At 34.1% G+C, this 23,185-nt stretch overlaps 1 protein-coding gene across 1 annotated transcript in view; it reads right to left on the reverse strand.

Annotated features, from left to right (window-relative positions):
- Positions 1-23,185, reverse strand: part of SCAMP1 (secretory carrier membrane protein 1) — a 122,849-nt gene that overhangs the window by 33,484 nt on the left and 66,180 nt on the right. Inside the window, exon 6 of the mRNA XM_036082621.2 lies at positions 20,613-20,772. Within this exon, the coding sequence (XP_035938514.1) occupies positions 20,613-20,772 (160 nt within the window). The remainder of the gene's footprint in view (positions 1-20,612; positions 20,773-23,185) is intronic.

The raw sequence follows: 23,185 nt of genomic DNA on the forward strand, positions 1-23,185 counted from the left end.
TTAAATAATCCAGCTTGTATATAGCTATTTTAAGCCAAAGAAGAAAAAATACAAATATACTTGAAAAAACTATTATCAACTGATTTAAGCTAAGCAGTTTTAAATTGTAATCTGCCTCGTTTACAATCAAGTATTTATGGTATTGTGAATATGTTTTCATAATAAACCCACCTACATAATCTATTTCCTCATCAGAATCAATCAATAAATAATAAAAGCTTTCTACTACTTGTCATCCTAGCTCTTCCAGATCAAAGTCTACTAGAAAACTGAATCTCAAATAAGCCAGTTGGATTTGGCTTAGTGCCTTCAAATAATATACTGCCAAGTTACAACCTACGTTTTTTTTTTTTTTAAGATTTATTTATTTGAGAGAAAGAGAGCACGCGAGCAGGGGAGGGGCAGAGGGAGAGAAGAGAATCTCAAGCAGACTCCCCACTGAGTGTAGAGCCCAACCACAAGGCTCAATCCCACACCCAGGAGATCACAACCTGAGCCGAAACCAAGAGCCAGACACTCAACGAACTGAGCCACCCAGGGGCCCCAGAGAAAGAGAATCTTAAGCAGGCTCCACACCCAGTGCAGAGCCCCACATAGGGCTCAATTTCACAACCCTGAGATCATGATCTGAACCAAAATCAGAAGTCAGATGCTTAACCAACTGGGCCACCCAGGTGCCCTGTTACAACACCTTAAAACAAAAAAATTCTCCCCTAAATTTTCATAAGTTCTCAGAAAATAAATTTATATGATCTTAAAAGTATATTTCACATTACCTATCAATATCAGAGATATTAATTACAACTACAGTTTGGGGAAGCAGAGAAGAAAAGGTATCTTATCATTTCAAAAGAGCTAACAAAAATTTTACATTTGTAAAATGTATAAGGGAGCTCCCATGATACGGGAGCGCAGCACAACTTAAGTAAAATACTAACAAACATTTTACGTTCGGTAACTTGGCATAGTAGTTAAGAGCATGTAGCTTTATAGACAGACTTGGGTTTGAATCCAAAAGTCTCCCATTAAAAGTTGTGTAACTTCAAGCAAAATCTAAGCCTAAATCTGAGATTTTCTATTTACAAAATGGGAGTAACAGTAGAATCTACTTTTATATGAATGAAACAGATATAAAGAGCTTAGCAGGAAATGTATCAGCACATAGTAAGTAATCAATAAATGTTACTTGTTGGTACCTCTACTGCACTAGTACAATACTACACTAAAACGGTTTTGTTCACAGGCTATTCTGCTTATTCTGATATTTGGCCTCTGACAAGATCCTGAGCATTTCTGGGACATGGCTGGTAACTTCACTACTACTAAGAGAACAAAGTAATACATAAAATTCTTACTGATGTAAAGACATTACAATAAAAGGAAACTACAAAGTACAGCTACTTTCCTTGTCTTAGTTACTTTGGGATGCAACCCCATCTTCCTTCTAATAATTTTGTGCTGAAATCAATTCTTTCTCCAAGAACAGGTGTTCCACAGATAGCTTTAAAAAGAAACAGCACGAACCCACCCAGATTGTGCATAAAATTTTGCATGTGTGTATTTTTCTTAAAAAGAGGACTCAAAAATTTTAGATTCATAATGGAGTCTGTGACATAAAAACCATTAAAAAACCACTCACTAGATTAGTCTAAATGAAAAAGCATAGGACTCTAGACTTTGTCTTCCTCCCATCTATGCTATGCCTAAAGCAGAGATGCATAATAAAAGGTTCACATGTAATGAAATTTTAAACCTAGACTTGGGTTCAAGGTCTATATCCTCTACACTTAACACTCTATCCTCTACACCTGACTCTGTATTTTGTAATAATAGCTAACATTTATTGAACATTATGTGTCAGTGACCAAGGCAAACACATGCATTATCCATTTAATGTTTACAATACCCGCTGTGAGGTAGGCAATAATACTGACTCCATTTTACTGATGTATAAACAGATTTAGAGAGGTTAAGTGATCCAAATGCAGAGCTGGTAACAGAAATGCTGAGACTCGCCTGTGTATCTGTGAAGCTAATGTTTTTAACCATGGGATAAATCTATCCCTAGGCTATTATTTCAATTCCATTTTGCCCAAGAAAGCCAATTATGTATCAATAGGATACCACTCTCTAAATTAACTTCAAATGCTCAATGTAGTGTTTTGTATATAGGGGGAGATTATAAATTTTCTTTCCATTCGTAATAATTTAGTTCTTTAAAAATACTCCCTTTTAAGAAGAGTCGAGGAGGTTATGACTGAAAAAATACTTTTGTAGCTTATCAGAAAATAAGGACTGAAATTTACTAAAACTTTTACTTGATTAAGCAAAAATTTACCTAACAACTAAAATCTCACAGCTGAACTGCCTTCAATTTAGAAAGCATAAACAGCTAAAATCAGCCAGGAGTCAACCATTTAAACAACTTAATATCTATAGTCCTATTATTTCCACACAACAAGTTTCCTAACTACTTAATCTACTTTGAAATATCCTTTTATCCCCTCAACTATTTCCTTAAATGTTCACATATACTTAAATTCTAAATCAACTATCTTAATTTCATATTGCAAGTTAATAAGTATGTACTGCTTCTTACATATAGTAAAATGCCATAGAGAAAAATAATATATCTCATGGAATATTACTGAAAACAAATAACTCTTATTAAATAAACTAAAAACTTTATCACCAATATCAATTCACCTTGAATTTCTTATTAAAGGGGTTTTACTTATTTTAATATAAATTATGTATGTTACAGATACATTACATATATTTATTTATATATACGTAAGTAAATATATGCACATGTATCATTCTGCTCTGTTCTATATCTAAACTACTCTTAACTATACCATATATAAATGTTTCTTACCTACCTGTTTTGCCACTCAAGGAACAATGCTACTCACCTTACTTGTGTTTTCTTTTATTATCAGGTGTGTGCAAAATAACCAGCTAAGAGAACAAAGAATCTAGAACTAACTGATCAAAAGATATTTTAAAAACATTTGTCTCATCAACCTTAAATTATTTCATATTTACTGAAAATCTCTACTACTGTAAAGTGCTAGGGATTTTAAAACTCTACAGCTAACACCACCTTCCTCATCTCAGCTGGAATATAAAAGGCATACTTGAAAGTCACTTGACCCTTGAACAACACAGGTTTGAACTGTGTAGGCCCACTTATACATGGATTTTTTTCAATAAATGTGCTGGTAATTTTTTTTGGAGATTTGCAACAGTTTGAAAACACAGACAAACCATGTAGCCTAGAAATATCAAAAAAAAGAGAAAGTTGTCATGAACACAACTATATGTAGATACTAAACAATTGTGCATATTTTATGGTAGTAAATAAATTTATCATAAACAAGTTATCACATATTATGCATACAACACCTAGACTGTACATGACACCATTTATAGTCAAGAGACACATAAACAAATGTAAAGATGTGGTATCAAATGATAAATTAATGGCAGTACATACTGTTTCATAATAGTTTTGTAACAGTTTCATACCCACCTCCTGTTGCTATTGTGGTGAGTTCAAGTATTGCCAGTACCTGCTTAAAATACCATGTCATATTAGTATCTCTGGGTAAGCAGATCATCTCTCTAGTAAGTTGCATACTGCAGTAAAAAGTGATCTCTCACAACTCTTGCATATTTTTCATTGTGTTTAGTACAATATAGCAAACCTTGAATAACACCATGAGACCCATAAAAACTAGTGATGCTGGAAGTGCTTCCAAGAACAGAGAAAAGTCATGACATTACAAGAAAAAGTTGAATTGCTTAATACATACCATAGGTTGAGAGGTCTGCAGCTGTGGCTGCCCATCATTTCAAGATAAATGAATCCAGCGTAAGGAAATTCATGAAGCCATCGCTGTATCTACACTAGCAGGTGCAAAGACCTTACATTTTTTGCTAAATGCCTTTTTATCTCATACTGAAAATGCAGCTTTTATGTGGGTGCAAGAATGCTATAATAAAGGCGTATCTATCTAATATAATCAAGAAGAAGTGAGATCATTACATGACAACTTAAAGCAAAAGGAAGGTGAAGGATTTAAAGCTGGAGAATTTAATGCTAGCAAAAGGATGGTTTGATAATTTTAGGAAAAGGTTTGGCTTAAAAAATATCAAGATAACAGGAAAAGCAGCTTCTGCCAACCAAGAGACAGCAGACGAGCTCCCAGATGCCATTAAGAAAATCATTGAGAAGAAAAGATATTTGCCAGAACAGGTGTTTAAGGCAGATGAAAGTACCCAAGAAAAAAAGAATGCCACAAAGGACATTTATTAGTAAGGAAGAGAAGAGTGCACCAGGATTTAAGGGAGGAAGGGACAGGCTAACTCTACTGTTTTGTGCAAATGCAGTCAGGTTTATAATCAAGACTGCCCTTATCTATAAAGCTTTTAACCTCCAAGCCTTCCAGGGAAAAGATAAACACCAGTCGCCAATCCTTTGGCTGTACAACAAGAAGGCCTGACAAGAGACAAAGCAATCAAAAGAAACAAACTCAGATACAGCTTAGATGTCAGCACTATAAAGAATTTAAAATAACTATGATTAATATGTTCAAGACTGAAGTCACAAAGGTGGACAACATGAATGAACAAAAGAAGAATCTCAGCATATATATAACCTATAAGAAATAACCGAACAGACATGGCAAAAAGAAAACATGAAAGCAGACAGAAGAATACCTCTGACAAGCTCATCAACACACTCAAAACAGCCAAGGGTGAACTTGTAGAAATTACACAAAATGAAATGCAGAGATAAAAAAGAGTGAAGAAAAAAATAATAGAGCACCCAAAAGATGTAGGGCAGTATCAAACAGTCCAAATTATGTGTAGTAAGAATTCCTGGAAAGAGAAGAAAAAAAAAAAAATTATCTGAAAAATGATAAATGAGAATTTTCCAAAGTTAACCACAGATCCAAGAACATGATGGAACAGTTAAGGATACAAACCAAGACACATACCACCACATACACATATGCACACCACACACGATCACATTCAAAATGCCCAGAGCACACTGGGCATAAGACACATTCAAAAAAAAAAAAAAGAAAGAAAAAGAAGAATTACAGAAGACTTATTAGAACATTTACAAGCCAGAACACAAAATGATGTGTTTCAAGTACTGAATAAACAAAACCGTGAAGCAAGAATTCTATACCCAGTGAAGGTATCTTTAATAAAATGAATGGAAAATAAAGATTTTTTTCAGACAAAAACTAGAGAACTGGTTACCAGTAGACCTGTACTAAAAGAAATATTAAAGGGAATTCTTCCGACAAAATAATTATGATGGGAAAAATGAAGGGGGGGGATCTTGGAGAGAGAGATGAACCATGAGAGACTATGGACTCTGAGAAACAAACAGGGTTTTAGAGGGGAGGGGGGAAGGGGGATGGGTTAGCGTGGTGATGGGTATTAAGGAGGGCACGTACTGCATGGAGCACTGGGTATTATATGAAAACAATGGATTGTGGATCACCACATCAAAAACTAATCATGTATTGTATGGTGACTACCATAACATAATAAAAAAACAAAAAAAGCTAAAAAAAAAATAGGGATGGAAATTTTTTTAAAAATGAAGAGCAAAAAAAATGGCATTAATGAAGGCAAATACAAAACTTATTTTTCCTCATTTTTAATTCTTCTAACAGAGAAACGACTGCCTGCAGCAAAAACAATAGTGATGTACTATGTGTCCCTAGTGTATGTAAAAATAAACTATATAACAAAAATAGCACCAAGGATGGAGTAAGAAAATGAGACTATCCTGTTGGAAGGTCCTTACGGTACACATAAATAAGAATATTATTTTAACAGATTCAGATTAAAGATGTATATTATAAAAACTCAGTCATCACTCAAAAAAGATGTTGGTAAGAGGTAGAAACAATGAAAAAACATGAGAACATAAAATGTTTTAAAAATAATCCCGAAGAAGGCAAAATGAAAAAGAAACAAAGAACAGCTGGAATAGAAAACAGCTCATAAAAAGAGAGATTTTAATCCAGCCAGATCAAGTAATGTAAAGGACATAAGCACACTAATTAAAAGAGAGAGATTTGGGGCGCCTGGGTGGCTCAGTCGACTTACGCGTCTGCCTTCGGCTCAGGTCATGATCCCGGGGTCCTGGGATCAAGCCCCGCATCCTGCTCAGCGGGAAGCCTGCTTCTCCCTCTCCCACTCCCCCTGCTTGTGTTCCCTCTCTTGCTGTGTCTCTCTCTGTGAAATAAATAAATAAAATCTAAAAAATCCCCCACAACCCTAAGTCATATTACTAAAGGCAAATTTACAGCAGTTCCTTTTACCTAGTACATCAAGTCTAGCTAGCAAGTAAAAATTACAAAGTATATGAAAATGCAAAAAATACAGTTTGAGGAAACAGGAAGCTCAGATATGGCTGCAATGTTGGAATTACCACAGCAGAAATTTCACAACTACGATTAGTATGCTAAGGCCTCCAATGTATAAAGTAGACAGCATGCAAGATGAAATTAGCAATATAAGTAAGCAGAGAGATGGAGAAACTAAGAAAGAGCAAGCAGAAATGCTCGACGTCTAAACCACTGTAGCAGAAATAAAGATTGCCTTTGATGGGCTTATTAGTAGACTGGGCATGGTTGAGGAAAGAATGTGAGCCTGAGGACATCTTGACAACAACCTCCAAAAATAAAAAGCAAAGAGAAAAAGACTTTTAAAAAAATTAAAGGATATCCAAGGACTATGGGACAACTATAAAAGTTGTAAAATATGCAAAACAGGAATGCCAGAAGAAAAAAGAAAGAAAGAAAAGAATATTACAAACAATTATGACTAAGAATTTCCCCCAATTAATGTCAATTACCAAATAACAGATCCAGGAAGCTCAGAGAACACCAAATAGAAGTACATCAAGGCAAATTATATTCAAACCAAAAAACTCAAAGATAAAGAAAAAATCTTGAAAAAAGCCAGAGGAAAAAAACACATTAGCTATAGAGAAACAAAGGTAATAATTACATCCAATATCTCCTAAGAAATCATGCAAAGAAGTAGACAGTTCAGTAAAATATTTAGTGTTGAGAGAAAAAAAAAGCTACCAACCTAGAATTCTGAACCCTATAAAATTATTCCTCAAAAGCAAAGGAGAAAAAAATGATATAAAACAACAAACAAAAATTGAAGGTATTTGTTGCTAGCAGACCGCCCTTGCAAGAAATATTAAAAGAAGTTTTACAGAGAGAAGGAAAATAATACGTCACAAAAAGATCCACCTAAAGGAAGAGCATCGGAGGAGTAAATGAAGGAAAAAGGCTTATCTATGTGTAGATAAATGCTTACATATAAGTGACAAGAATGACAACAATTATAAAAAGGAAAGGAGGAAGATATTAGGATTATTTTGATATTATAAAGTACTCCCAAGAAGTGGTATATGTTACTTAAAAGTGAATGTGGATTAGTTGTAAATGCATATTGTAGACTCTAGGAATCAACAGATTGAGAAAAAGCATTTGACAAAATCCAACACTCACTCATGATATAAACTCTCAGTGAATTATCTACAAAAACCTACAGCTAACATCACACTTCATGGTGAGAAACTGGGAAGCTCTCCCTCTAAGATGAGGAACAAGGCAAGAGAACCCCTTACCACAGTGTGTCAAAATCAAACTGAAAGTCCAAGTTAATGCACTAGGACAAGAAAAACAAAAGGTATAAAGGTATAAAGACTGAGAAAGAAGAAATTAAACTATCTTTGTTTGCAGATAACATGATCATCTACATAGAAAATATGAAAGAATCAACAAAACCTCCTGAACTCATAAGCAATTAATGCAAAGTGGCAGGATACAATGTTAATATACAAAAATCAATTGCTCCACCACATAGCGGCAATGAACAAGTGGAATTTGAAGTTAAAAACACAATACCATTTACAATACCACCCAACAAATGAAAAACGCAGGTATAAATCTAACAAACTATGTACAAGATCTATATGAGGAAAATTACAAACTCTGATAAGAGAAATCAAGGAAATAAATGGAGATATAGTCCATGTTCATGGATAGAAGAGTCAATACTGTCTAGATGTCAGTTCTTCCCAACTTTTCCATAGATTTCCTTACTTGAAGGAGCTGAAAACTTATATCAACACAAAAACCTGCACACAAATGTTGACAGCAATTTTATTCATAATTGCCAAAAAGAACAAAGCAATGAAGATGCCCTTCAGTAACTGAATAAATAAGCCGTCGTGCATCCAAAGGAATCTTATTCAACACTAAAAAGAAATCAGTTATCAAGCCATGAAAAGACACAGATGACATTTCTAATAGAGGCCAATATGAAAAGTCTACATACTGCATGACTCCAACAACAGGACCTTCTGGAGAAGACAAAACGACGGAGATAATAAAAAGATCAGTAGTTGCCAGGGGTTGGTGGAGAGGAAAGGATGAAAAGGCAAAACACATAGGATTTTTATGGCAGAGAAATTACTCTGTATGAAACTATATACATAGTGGATACATATGTTATTCTATTTATTCAAACCTCTAAAAGGGACAACATCAAGAGTGAACCCTAATATGAAATACAGTCTTCAAGTGATAATAATGTGTCAATGTCGGTCTATCAATTTTAACAAATGTACCACTCTAATGGTGATACAGGTAACAGAGACAGCTATGCATATGTGGGAGCAAGAGGTATATGGGAAATCTCTGCACCTTATTCCCAATTTGGTTAACTTAAAATTGCTCTAAAAAATAAAATCCATTAATAAAAAATTAAAAATAAAATATACCTCGATCTCCAGTTAGACAAGTTTACCTCTACTCTCTCCCAAAGTGCCACTAAAATGACAGTAAATAATTTTGTTTCTGGTTTTTTTTTTTTTTTTTTAATGTATAAAACCACAGAAACAAAAACAAAGAGAAGATGATGGTAACAAAATTTTGTAAGCTGGAAAGGAGACAGGCAAGTAGTAACTGATCAACAAACAAAACTGAAATTCAAGTCAACAATAGAGAAAGTTAAGAAACAAACTGTCTGAAAAAGTGTTAACCTAAGAAAACCTAAAAAATTAGAAACAAAAGCTATCTCTACAAAGTAACATGCAAGCAGGGGTAAAGACCTGAAGACTGGCTGAAAGTCTATATAAAAAGCAATTTGACTTCAGATCCTTGCCCCCCATTCTGAGGGCAAATGCCATTCTATAACCAAGGCAGAAGACTGGACACCTACCTCCTGGAGAAACTGAACCAAAGGGAATCCGAAACCAAGACACCAGAATCTGAAACCAAGACACCAGAACCTCAGTCATACCAAAAACAGAAATTAAGTGAACATTCATAGTCTGAGGATACCCAGTCTCCTTTTCACACAACTCTGATAACAACAGTAGCCCGATTAATCTCACGTTAGAGAGTAAAATAACAGCACTCTGAAACATTTGTTTCTAAGGAAAATAAATCACTGCAAGAGAAAAACAGAACAAAACAAAAACACCTACCAACAGAGGCAGCATGTGAATGGAATGGTTCAGCTATATCATCCTACTTTACAGAGGCTACTCAAAGGTCCTACTCACACTCAAAGAACTTCAATTCACTTCATAGTGCATATTTTTTTAAGGTTTTTTTTTTATAATTTGAGGTTATATGTGTAATAGTTTAAAGAGTCAAAAAGTCTACATGGTTATTTCAAAAAATGAGTTATCTTCAACCCACAATTCTTCCACAATCCATTGCCATTCTTCAGATGTAACCATTTTTAATTCTTAACTAATTATTTGGATACTTATCTCCACAACCTTGAGCATTGTATTTATATTACTACTACTTGATTTTTCTTTTGAACATTAAATAGCAACTTACTATTCCAGAAATAAGGATTTTGCTTTCCTTTAAATCCTTCTTCCCTACCTCTAGCCCCACCCTGCACAGAGACACTTTGTTTCCATCTTCCAAATACAGCTATAATTTTGGTCAGATGAGTAGTACTGCTCACTTTTTATGACTATGTAAATGTTATTCACAGCTGAGACAAGAAATATAAATTTCTACTCTGCACAGCCATTCTAGATTTTCCTAGAGTTACATCTTTTTTATATATATATACATACTCATAAGTAACTGATCACTAATCTCCCCTCAATTTGTGAAAATTTGCTCTTAACACATTCAAATTTATTAAAAATTCTATCAATCTTATCTTCTTGAAAATGTTTCTCTTAAAATCTTCTGATCAGCTCAAATCTGAATTGATAAAGCCCAGGGATGGCCACCAACTTCTATCTTGAGACCTCTCTTCAACTTTATCTTGGGAATAAACTAGACCTCTCTCTTGTACTAGAAATCCTGTTTTCTGGACCCCATGTTTTCCTTTTTCATGGTTTACTCTCTCATTTTGGCAGGGATCATCTATTCTAGTAGAGTCTTGAGAAGTGATACAGGAAAGGCATACTGTGTGAAATTCTGTTGTCCATCTTATCTGACCGTTAATTTGATAGTTTGAGTATGTAATTCCAGCTTAGAAATTATATTTCCTTCAAATTAACAGCACTATTAAACTGTCTTCTAGTTTTCAGTGTTGGTATTCAGAAGATTAATGTCATCTTGATTCTTAAAAAAACTTCTAGAAAACAGAATAAGACAAAAGGATGGAAAATACAAGAAAAAAGATAAGAACATTAGATTCCCAATATTTGATTAACAAGGTATTTTATTAAAAAGAACACAAAGAAAACAGAAAGGAAAAAAATAATCAATGAAACCATACAATAAATGTTCCCAGAATTTAAGGATCTAAGCCTCCAGAGTAAAGGGGTTCAGAGAGTGACCAGTGTAATAAATGAAAAAGATACCTTCACCCAGACCCATTTTCATTAAGTTTCAGCATACCAGGGATAAAGAGAAAATCTTAGACACTTCCAAGAAAAGGAAAAAAGAAAATGAACCGCATGAAAAGATTAACAATGAGAACGGTATCAGATTTCTTGACAGAAATAATGATACTAAAAGCCAAGAGAATGATGCTTTCAAAATTCTGAGGGCTATAATTTCCAACCTATATCCAATCAAACTATAAGCGGAATGTGTGGTAATAAATAAGTACTTCCAGAAGTGCTAAGACTCAAAAAAGAACACTCTTTCTTATACCCTTTTCTCTGATAAAGATGTACTAGGCCAAAAAAAATAAATAAATAACAGAGTAAATAGAGAGAGAGGGGGAGGGAGAGGGAAACAGGGAGAAAGAGACAGACGGAAAGATGTGAGACAGGACCCTGGTATAGGAATATAACACTGAAGACAAAGAAAAGAAAATACAGCATAATATAGAAACCAGCCAGTTCAAATGAGGGGAGGATGAACAAGAACTCTAAGAGGGATATCTTCGTCGGGGGGGGGGAGGGCAGATGATGAAAGAGATCACCTAATGTATCTGAGCATTGTTTTTCAATTATGCCAGGAAATATGCAAAGATTCAGAAAAAGGATGTGTGTGTGTGTGTGTGTGTAAAAAAGAGACCAAAACGTCAAATATTAACCTAACCTAAAATTATCTTACATGTAATGGAAGGACTGTGGGGAGACAGGGTGAATACAAGGAGGTGAAAGGGGGACCATACAAGCTATGGAAAAGTTGAAGTATCATTATGCATAGCAGGAAATGAGTGCAGCGACACCTGAAACTTAAAAATCAAGAAACAGAAATTCACTTCCAGCATGAGAGAGTGACAAAGTCAACAAATCCTCTCCTCAAAAAATAAAAATTTAAAAAAAGTTGGATAAAAGAAAAAAAACAACCATTTCAATACCTTGACATATAACTGAGAAACAGTTTTATTCACAAAAACTGAAACTTTGGTTAAGAACAGCATGAGTCTGTAGCATTCGCACCTGGAACTGTTCCCTTCCCTATACTACCCTGGCATGACATTTCAACCACAATAAGGTAAAGCATGAAAATCAGCACCTTCACTGCAGCTGTCAGAAGGGATTCACAGGACCAAATAGGACTTATCCCACAAATGCAAGGTTGGTTTAATATCTAATAATCAATGTAATGCACCATATTAATAAAGGAACAAAACCACATGATTATCTCAACAGACACAGAAAAAGCATCTGGAAAAATACACTACCATTCATGATTAAAAATTCTCAACAAAGTAGAAATAAAGGAGATGATCCTCAAACCAATAAAAGGCAACTATAAAAAACTCTAGCACTAACATCATACTTAATAAGAATGCTCTCCCCCTAAAAAGGAGAACAAAGCCATAAATGTCACTCTTTCTACTTCTACTCCCATTTTACTAGAAGTACAATCAACAAAAGGAAGGAAAGAAAGGTACATTGACCATAGATATCCAGTGTGGGAAAGAAAACACAAAACCTTTTATTTGCATAAGACATAATCCTACATACACAGAAAATCTCAAGACTAGACTTGATGAAGGAGTTTAGCAAGGTAGGATACAAGATCAATATACAAAATCCCATTGTATTTCCAACTACTTACAACAAACAATCCAAAAAAATTAAGAAAATAATTCCACTCTCCCTCTGCTGCTCCCCTGCTTGTGCTCTCTCACACACTCTCTGTCAAATAAATATTTAAAAAAAAAATCTAAATAGACATTTTTCCAAAGACACACAGATGACCAACAGGTAGATGAAAAGGTGCTCAACATTACTAATCATCAGGGAAATGCAAATTAAAGCCACAATCATTTATCACCTCTCACCTGTTAAAATGGCTATTATCAAAAAGATAAGAAATAACAAGTGTTGACAAGGATAAAGAGCTGTGCACTGTTGGTGGGAATGTAAATTGATGCAGCCACTATGGATAACAATATGGAGGTTCCTCAACAAATTAAAAATATAACTACCATATGATCTAGCAAATCTACTTCAGGCCATTTATCCGAAGATAACAGAATCATTATCTGAAACATCTGTAATCCTATGTTCATTGCAGCATTATTCACAACAGCCAAGGTATGGAAACAATCTAAATGGTCAACAATGAAAAGAACGGTTTGTATTCAATAGAGTACTACTCAGCCTTAGAAGGAAATTCTGCCATTTGGGACTATATGCATGAACTTGGGAGAGCATTATGCTAAATGGAATAAGCCAGATAAAGAATGACAAATAATGGTATCACTTATATGGGTATCTAAAAAAAAAAAAGTTGAACTCATAGAAACACAGTAGAATGGTGGTTGCCAGGGGATGGGGGAAATGGGTAGATACTGATTAAAAGGTATGAACTTTTAGTTATAAAATCAGGAAGGTCTGAGGATCTAATGTAGTGTATAATGACTATAGATGATAATACTGTACTATATAATTGAAATTTGCTAAGAGGGTAGATCTTTTTTTTTTTAATACTTATTTATTTTGACAGCGAGAGACAGACAGTGAGCGAGGGAACACAAGCAGGGGGAGAGGGAGAAGCAGGCTTCCCGCTAAGCAGGGAGCCCGATGTGGGACTCGATCCCAGGACCCTGGGATCATGACCTGAGCCAAAGGCAGATACTTAACAACTGAGCCACCCAGGTGCCCCAAGAGGGTAGATCTTAAGAGTTCTCAATAACAAAAGAAAAAGGTAAATATGTGAGGTGATGGATGTGTTAACCCAAATGTGGGAATTCTCTCATAATGTGTATGACTATCAAATCATCACATTATACAATTTAAGTATAATTTTGCCAATTATACCTCAATAAAGCTAAAAAAATCAATGTGAAATGAATATATTTTGAAACAAAAAAATAAATCAGAATTCATTGCCAGCAGGCCTATATAAAAACAAATGAACCATAGGGGCACTTGGGTGGCTCAGTTGGTTAGGTGACTGATCCTGATTTCAGCTCCAGTCATGATCTCAGGGATGTGGAACTGAGCCCCGAGTCAGGCTCTGAGCTCAGCAGGGAATCTGCTGGAGAGTCTCTCTCTCTCTCTACCTCCCTCAGCCCCTCCCGCTCGCACTTGAGCACGCTCTAATAAATCTTAAAGAGAGAAAAAAAGTAAACTATATTTAAAAAAATAGAACTTATTGATCTAAAAGGCAAAGAAAGAAAAAGGTATATAATAGGTATGTTTTATACAGTAAGCAGTACATATAAATAGAAGGCAGAACTCTGGAAAACAGTATGGAGGTTCCTCAAAAAGTTGAAAATAGAGCTACTCTACGACCCAGCAATTGCACTACTGGGTATTTACCCCAAAGATACAAACATAGTGATCCGAAGGGGCACCTGCACCCCAATGTTTACAGCAGCAATGTCCACAATAGCCAAACTACGGAAAGAGCCCAGATGTCCATCAACAGATGAGTGCATAAAGAAGATGTGGTATATTACACACACACACACACACACACACACACATACACGTGCGTGTGCGCAGAATATTACGCAGCCATCAAAAAATGAAATCTTGCTATTTGCAACAATGTGGATGGAACTAGAGGGTATTATGCTAAATGAAATAAATCAATCAGAGAAAGACAATTATCATATGATCTCACTCATATGTGGAATATAAGAAACAAAACAGAATATCATAGGGGAAGAGAGGAAAAAATAAAACAAGACGAAACCAGAGAGGGAGACAAACCATAAGAGACTTAATCATAGGAAACAAACTAAGGGATGCTGGAGGGGAGTGAGTAACTGGGTGACAGACATTAAGGAGGGCACAAGATGTAATGAGCACTGGTTATTATATAAAACTGATGAATCACAGTCCTGTATCTCTGAAACCAATAATACATTATAGTTAATTAATTGAATTTAAATTAAAAAAAAAAACTTCAATGACCAAAAAAAACAAACTATTTACAGTAGCCTCTGGAGGAGTGGGAAAGGGGATTCAAGTAAAGGGGCCCTGAGAAATTTTCTTGGGTGAGGTAATAATGTACTGTATCTTGATAGTGTTTGTGAATTCAGATTTTACATTTAAAAAAAAACACACACAAGAACAAAGCAAAACTGTAAACAAATACTGAGTTTAGTTACTAATGTCTACAATTTACCCTGTAATGCATCCATATGTTAGTGAAGAATCTAGATGGTGTATATATGGTGTTCAATGTAAAATTCTTTCAACTTTGCTATTTTTTTGAAAATTTTCATAATATAAGAATTATTCCTCTTCAAAAAAATAGAAGGCAGATATAAATCCATGTAAATAAGTAATTATATTAAATATAAACAAAAAACTCCAATTAAAAGACTAGGTTGTCATACTAGATTTTTTTTAAGTTTATTTTTATCTCTCAACACAAGGACCTACATACACTCTAGTATAAATTATGATTTCCTCTAGCTCAGACTGAGGCACCAGAGGACAATGAACTAAAAGCAGCAAAAGATGATTTATTACAAGGAACAGTTTTATGGGTCAAAAGTAAATAATAAAACCTAACACAAAAATAAAACATTAATTCCAGCTACCATTTGTTGACAACGTCTAAAACCTAGTATTTTGCATATATTATCTCTAATCCTTTTATCAACTCTGCAAATATTATCCCATTTACATTCAACAAACTGAGGCACTAAAGTTTTATACTGCATTTTCCTAGGAGCTCAATACTTTTAAGCAGAGAAGCCAGGATTCTTACCCTTTTCCAGTATATTTCCAATAAGTAAGCTTTTTCAACAAAACACTACCTCATTAATAATGACCTATTATCTTAAAGTATTTACATAATGCTTAGTCATTTGCAGAAGCATAAAATTAAGATCAAAGTTACTATCTTTTTAAAATATGTAAATGACAAAATGACAAGTCCAGATTTAATTTTGATAGCTATTAAACTTAACTTTTAAAATCACATATACCTGAAACTTCTCTACATTGACCTTCAGATTCAGATGGAGGGATAACCTTATGAAGGACAAAGTCCTGTAACTATTACAGTAAAACCAGTTTCTTGGTGGAAAACTAAGATAAGTCATACAGTACAGTATTTTACACAGTTGGAAACCATCTTTTTCATGAACATTCTGATATTTCAATGGTGCCAATAAAAACAGAGTTCCCCCCCCCGATTTCAGAGAAAAATATTTATCAAAAACTGAAATCCTCAAAAAGGTAATCCAAGAAGACTAATTTGAAGATAATTGATCTTATATCTTGAGATATAACACAAGGTATGTCACCAATATTAAATTCCTTTGGAATTCAAATATTCTGGGGGTGTTTGAATATCATCCAATTTTTATATATAAATTTTACTAGCCAAAGCTTCAGAAATGCCTACTTTCAAATCAGTTCTATTATACATTTCTAAGGGCAAGTACCATGTCTTCTTTGTATCTCCAGCTTAGTATATGGTCATTATTCAATGAGTGATTCATTTAATCTTAGGATACTTCATTATTGTAAAGCAGTTGGAAAATATAAGTTATTTATCTTAATATTTATATCCCCCTGAAAGAATCCAATGAACTCAATAATGAGCATGCAAATAAAATACTGAAACAGAAACCCAGATGACACTGGAAAACCAACTTCTCATGCATAATAATTAAAAAATGATTATTGCTAAATATTCTACCTTTATCACATTTTAAAATTATGTGTAATTATCATTACGATGTGTTATATGTGATTACTAGATACAATCACTTAAATGTAGATTTAAATTTTCCACTGGGCTTTAAAAGTATTACCAAATACTTTAATTCAATCTAAAAATGCATTGTATAATTCAGTTAAAACAATTATATTTTTCTTCTCAGATTAGAGTTAATATAAAAAAAAGGTTTATTCAGGGCACCTGGGTGGCTCAGTTGGTTAAGCAACTGCCTTCGGCTCAGGTCATGATCCTGGAGTCCCGGGATCGAGTCCCGCATCGGGCTCCCTGCTCGGCAGGGAGTCTGCTTCTCCCTCTGACCCTCCTCCCTCTCATGCTCTCTGTCTCTCATTCTCTCTCTCTCAAATAAATAAATAAAATCTTTAAAAAAAAAAAAAAAAAAAGGTTTATTCAGCCATCACATTATTAAGCAAATTATAACAAATTCTTGATAACAAAGTTAATTGTTAACCTTCAAAAAGGAATTTGAATACTGAATTTATTTACTTTTACCCTGTGAGCCAGAGGCAAAAGAGATAAACCACATATGGCAATTAAAAATGCAACTCCAAATGACTAAGGTACGTTTCTATTGCATTCTAGAAATAAAGGCTTCCTTATATGTCCTCTAGTTATTTTTAGCACTCCACCACAAAGCTAACAGCTACTCTAGAAACTTGAAATTACCACCATACACAAGAAAAAAATAAATTCACTGAACAACTAAAAAAAGAAAAATCTGATCACATTCTCAAACCTAATGCCCCTCTCTAACTTCTATGCTTGCAATGACTAGTTTATTCTAAAATCAATCTATGCCATGTTTTTCTTACTGCTTACTATTCCTTTTTTTAAGTGGGGGGAGGGCAGAGGGAGAGAAAAAAATCTTAAGCAAGCTCCATGCCCAGGGAGTGAGCTGTGAGCTGGAGGCAGGGCTTGATCTCACAACCCTGAGATCATGACCTGAGCCAATATCAAGAGTCAGACGCTTAACCAACTGAGCCACCTAAGGTGCGCCTTATTGCTTACTAATCTCTTCTTCACTTCTAGGGGGAAACCTGAGAAATAAAATTCAGGAGATATTTAAATAATCTTATAGCAGAAGAGGCAAATATACCATTAGCCAGAGAAGAGTAAAACCTGAAAACTTTTAGGGGCACCTAGGTGGCTGCCTCTCTCCCTCTGCCCCTTCCCTCTGCTTGTGCACTCTTGCGCTAAAATAAATAAGTGAATCTTAAAACAAAAAAAAACCCTGAAAACTTTTATTTTTTTTTTTAAAGATTTTATTTGAGAGAGAGAGAGAGAATAAGAGAGAGAGAGAGCATGAGGGGGGGAGGGTCAGAGGGAGAAGCAGACTCCCCGCCGAGCAGGGAGCCTGATGTGGCACTCCATCCCGGGACTCCAGGATCATGACCTGAGCCGAAGGCAGTCGCTTAACCAACTGAGCCACCCAGGCGCCCAAACCTGAAAACTTTTAAAAAGCATATTAGCTTCACTGCAGCATCTGATTAATAACAACTAAATGCTTTCAATAACAACTTCTCTCAAGAAACCCAGGAACCTGGCCTAAAAGGTTTTAGCTACCCATTTTCTACCGACTTACAAAGTATGTTCAGAAGCTTGTTTTCATTTCTTAATCATCAGTCTTGAAACAAAATATGAAACACTGCATATCCTGATTCTGCCCTTTCTCAAAGGCATTAATCCCTATCAAAACTGATCTAAAATAAAGCATTTATGTGATTAAGTCTATTTAAAGCCCTATATTTAATATCAAGAATCACATCCAATGTATGTTTGAGATTTTCATATTTAAAGGAAAAAGCTGCCATCAATACAGGTTTAACAAACTACCAGATACAGCAGGAAAGACACATGGCAATGTGGATGAAAGAAATGCCGAAGTTACATACTGAGAAGGTACAGTAATGAGGTAAAATACTTTAATTTCAACTTTCCCCGTTAAATATTATTCCTCTCAGTTCTGCTCTGAACAGGGAAACCCAGATAATTAACACATTTGGGATAAACTCTAAAGGACTGAGATGCAGCTAAGAACTTAGCCTTACAGATTAATAATGACAGAAGTAAAAATGTTCCACAAAGCATTTTTATTTCAACTGGCAAAGAAAGGAAATAAAAGGAAGCAAGTGACTTCAAGTAATAAAAGGCAGAAAGCTGGTTTTTGGTAGTTTGTTTTGGCTACATTAGTCATAGAAGGTTTAAAATCCAAAGTCATTAGTCTCGTGTCACTTTTTTTTTTTAAAGATTTTATTTATTATTTATTTATTTATTTATTTAAAAAGAGAGCATGTGAGAGAGAGAGAGTGCGCACCCACGAGCAGGGGGAGGGGGAGGGGTAGATGCAGAGAGAGAAGCAGGCTCCCCACCCAGCAGGTAGCCCAATGTAGGGCTCGATCCCACGATCCCAAGATCATGACCTGAGCTGAAGACAGACACTTAACCAACTGAGCCACCCAGGCACCTCCTCATGTCACTTTTAAAGTCTCAAAAACAACCCTATTCCTACCCACCGGCATCATTACAAATATATTAGTAACATGATGGAAGTAGGCAGGCAGAAGCCAAAGCCAAGTGTCAAAAAATTAAAAAACCTTGTGAGCCAGGCTTAGATAACAAGGAAAAGAGCAGCAGTAACTCTTCCCAGATCATGGAAAGAGTAAATAGGTCCTTTTTATTCCTCTCCAAGCCACATACAAAGGAGGCACCTCTCCCCATTCCTTGATAACTAACCTCCATATTCTAATATATCCAAAGATTCTTTCCTCCTTTTCCTCCTTCCATCCATTTTCTTCCCTTCATTCCAATTCTAACCAATTTAGTTTTCTGTTGAATGACCCCTTTTCTCCCCAAATTCCCTTATCTTGTTCCTTTTCCTTCTGGGTTTTTTTTTTTTTTAATCTGTTTACATATCTGGGTTTCTAATTCCACAATGAAGGAATATACACTGTGGTTAATCAAAGAAATTCTATGTTGAAATGGAAAAAACAACAATAACAACTGAATGTGGCCCTCTAATTTTCCTAATATAACATCTGCACAATACATACCTGTTTCCTAGTAATGCTGCCCCCCTCACTCATGAGAGCTGAAAAAAGTTCATTACTCACAAACAAGTTTACTCAAAAATAAGTTGATAACTGTTGAATATATGGAGTCATAGAGAACTATTATCTAAATCAGCACTTCCCAACATTTATTTCTTAAAGCAATAGTTCAACAAGGTGTTCCACAAAAAAATAATGGTTTCATAGTCAAATCACAAATCACACTAGATTCTTAAAAGAATCTAAGAAATCCTGAAGTGAAGAAATTTAACTTTATTATCCAGCTTTTCCCAAACCTAAGTTAATGAGTCCCTTTTTTGACAACATTTATTAATACCTCACAGAACATGCATTTAGGAAATATTAATCCTAACCACTGATTAAAATATATCATGCAAAATATTATAACCTTATAATCTTAATGGTTCTCAAATGTGAGAACTTTTGAAAAGCTAAAAATGAATTTACATAGAAAATAATTACCTTGCTAGGTAAAAATGACTCACTTTAAATATCATAGGTATACTTACCTTACCGAGAGGTTCATTTAAGAATTAGACTTTAATCACCATTTGTGATTTTTTTTTTTGAACGGGAATGAAAAGCAAAATTTTCTTTAATGTCAAGTGTATCATATGAAATATAACATTCTACAAATATTAAGATATAAGACTATTGTCATTTCTCTATTTTCGTGTTTGATCTTCTCAAGTGGGAGAAAAGAATGAGATTTTGTGACTTACAAAACCTAATTACTACAAAGGCATGTTACATATAAATTTATCAGAATATATGTTACACAATAATAAAAAATTTTAGTGAAAATGTGTCAATTTTCCCCTTAAGGTTAATTACCAATTATTTACTTCACAGGTTTTAAAGAGTATATTTCAAAGTACACACATTTTACCTGAAAGCTCCGTAAAGTGGTCTGTACCAACAGACAAATGAACAAGGAGTAAAAAGCAAGAACCACAGGATACTCAATCCAAAATCAACCCCTCTTGTAGGATCAACACAAAACCAAGCCAAGCATCCGAAGATATTTAGAAAGAGTGTTACAGCGTGGACTGTGGAATCAAAAAACAAAAGAGAAACGTTTACATTCAATTTATGAATTCATTCAACAAAAATTGTAAATGAAAAAATTCTTCCTTAGAGCAAATGTATTCCACCCCTTGTTTCCAGTTAGGATCTTTCAAAAAACATTGCTGTTTCTTACACATTTGATTTGAAAACAGTATATACAGGAAAAAGAGTCCTAATATATGTACTGTTTGGGAACAATTCTTCTGGCCCTCTCCTAATGGGCAATTACCAGAGAAGCACTGCCTTAAGGGATTCTTCCTTGAGAAGGAAACACGTGATATGCCTCCTGATCCAAGGCCCAGCCAGGGAAAGAACCAGGACTTTGGAGGAGAAAGATCCTACACTCTGAATTACATTTTTACAGAGTAGGCCTACAGACTCCTCCCAGAGTAGACTATACAAGGAGATGAAAACTAGAGAAGTGCCCTGTACAATCTCACTGTAACATTTTTAAGCAATTAATTAGAATCACTGAACTAAAAATACCAATACAGTAGCAATTTCAGGGACTGTATAGTCAATCTCTCAGGATTATTCATCTTCATAGTGTTATCATTTTTTAAAGTGCTGGGATAAATATGGTGTTTTGGTAAAGGATTAAACTTACTTTTAAAGAAAGGAAATAATGAATTTCAGCTGCTGTGGCAGACCTTTCTTTTAATTAACACAGTTAATGGAAAACTCTTCATATGTTGTTAATAATTACATATCCAGAAAGACCTAAAACAAAAAATCTGAGTACCATCTAACTATACTTTGATCCTAAAGAACTACATTTACCCATTATAATTAATAACTTTTTATTGGATTTTTTAAAAGTTTATTCACAGGCTGAATTAAAAGAAATATTTTTTTTTCAAAAGTTAAAATAATGTTCATTGTAAATTAATACAAGAAAAATATACCAACAAACTACTACTTGAATTAAAAATAAATGAAAAACCTAGTAAATCCAAATACAAAAATCTCAACTTACCTTAAAAACTTTAAAATCTTTTCAACTTACTAAATAAAAATAGTAATTAACAAAATAAGATAAAGACATACATTATAGGGTGCCTTTAAATTTGCTTTAATGACTAGCTAAATATACAAACTCTAGAGTAAGAAAAGGGCACCAGAGGAAGAGTGAAAACACCTGAGTTATAGAGACATACTATTGAGCTAATCAACCTCTAGATTTCAATTTTTCAGCTATAGAAATACAGGAGCTCTTCCACGTTTAAAACTCCATTCCATTCTATTACACAAAGAAGACTCTTTCTTATTAACTTTGTTACCATTAGGATTTCTAACTCTCACAAAAGCTAGCTTACTAATAAATTTACTCACAATCTTCTGTCTCAAAAGTTTTTGTCAATGGCTTGAAAACAGATTTCAAAAGACCGTGAAATACAAAGTTATTATTTTTTAACATTAAATATCATCCAACTGCCTAAAAAAGTTTTATATATTCACATTACAATTCAAATTTCAGCCTTAAGAGAATTTTTAAAGGTTTATCTCCTAATTTGCCTAAGAAAATATGGATATGTGTATTTAAATTTCATTAAAAATTCTTCCAATTATTGATAAAAATTTCAATTTAATTTTGTGTAATCTATTAAAATTTCTTTCTAAATGTTTTCAGAGTAACCAAAAACCACGATCAACAAGTCATTTATTTGTACCCCAAAGAAAAGTAAAATGTCCAGGCCTACTTACTAAACAATCAGTCCACTTATACACAAATCAAAAAATACACAGAAAGGCAAGGTAATGTGAAACACATGATTCTATGTTGCTAATTTCAACCCTTTCCAATCCACTTGGTGGATTCTAGGTGTACATATAACACTAAAGAAACTTTTAGGGTATTTTGTTTACATGATTTGTAAGTTTTTAAGTTGAGTGATTCAACTTCATAGAAAATTTCCATATGCTTTATTAAGCACTTAAATCTGTTATTAGTGGACCTAAATTTGCAACTATCACTACAATATTCTTCTTGATAAGCTCTGCATTATAACACAGACACCTAACATAAACAGATTTTAAACAGTATAATTATCTTCTTCACTAATTGATCTTTAAATGGCTTGTTTTCCCTTTTTTTTAAGAATATACTCAAAGAGGTTAAGATTCATTTCACAGTGATAGTTCTAATTGCTTCAGTTCCTTTATAGAGTAAAATATTTATTTCAAGTAAGTATAATACCTTCAAAAATACCTTTGAAAGTATATCTTCATCTTATTTGGGTTTAAAACATAAATTACTTCTTCATTTTGGTACTTTGTAGGTTGTACAACATGGAAATCTAGACTCTGGGCTCTGGAGTCAAGCTATCCAACTCCAATCTAATTGTTGTGTAGTCTTGAACAAGTTACTCCAATTCTCTAAGCTTTGGTTTCCTT

Source organism: Halichoerus grypus, chromosome 2 (assembly GCF_964656455.1).
Source record: "Halichoerus grypus chromosome 2, mHalGry1.hap1.1, whole genome shotgun sequence".
In the NCBI taxonomy this organism is placed as follows: domain Eukaryota; kingdom Metazoa; phylum Chordata; class Mammalia; order Carnivora; family Phocidae; genus Halichoerus; species Halichoerus grypus.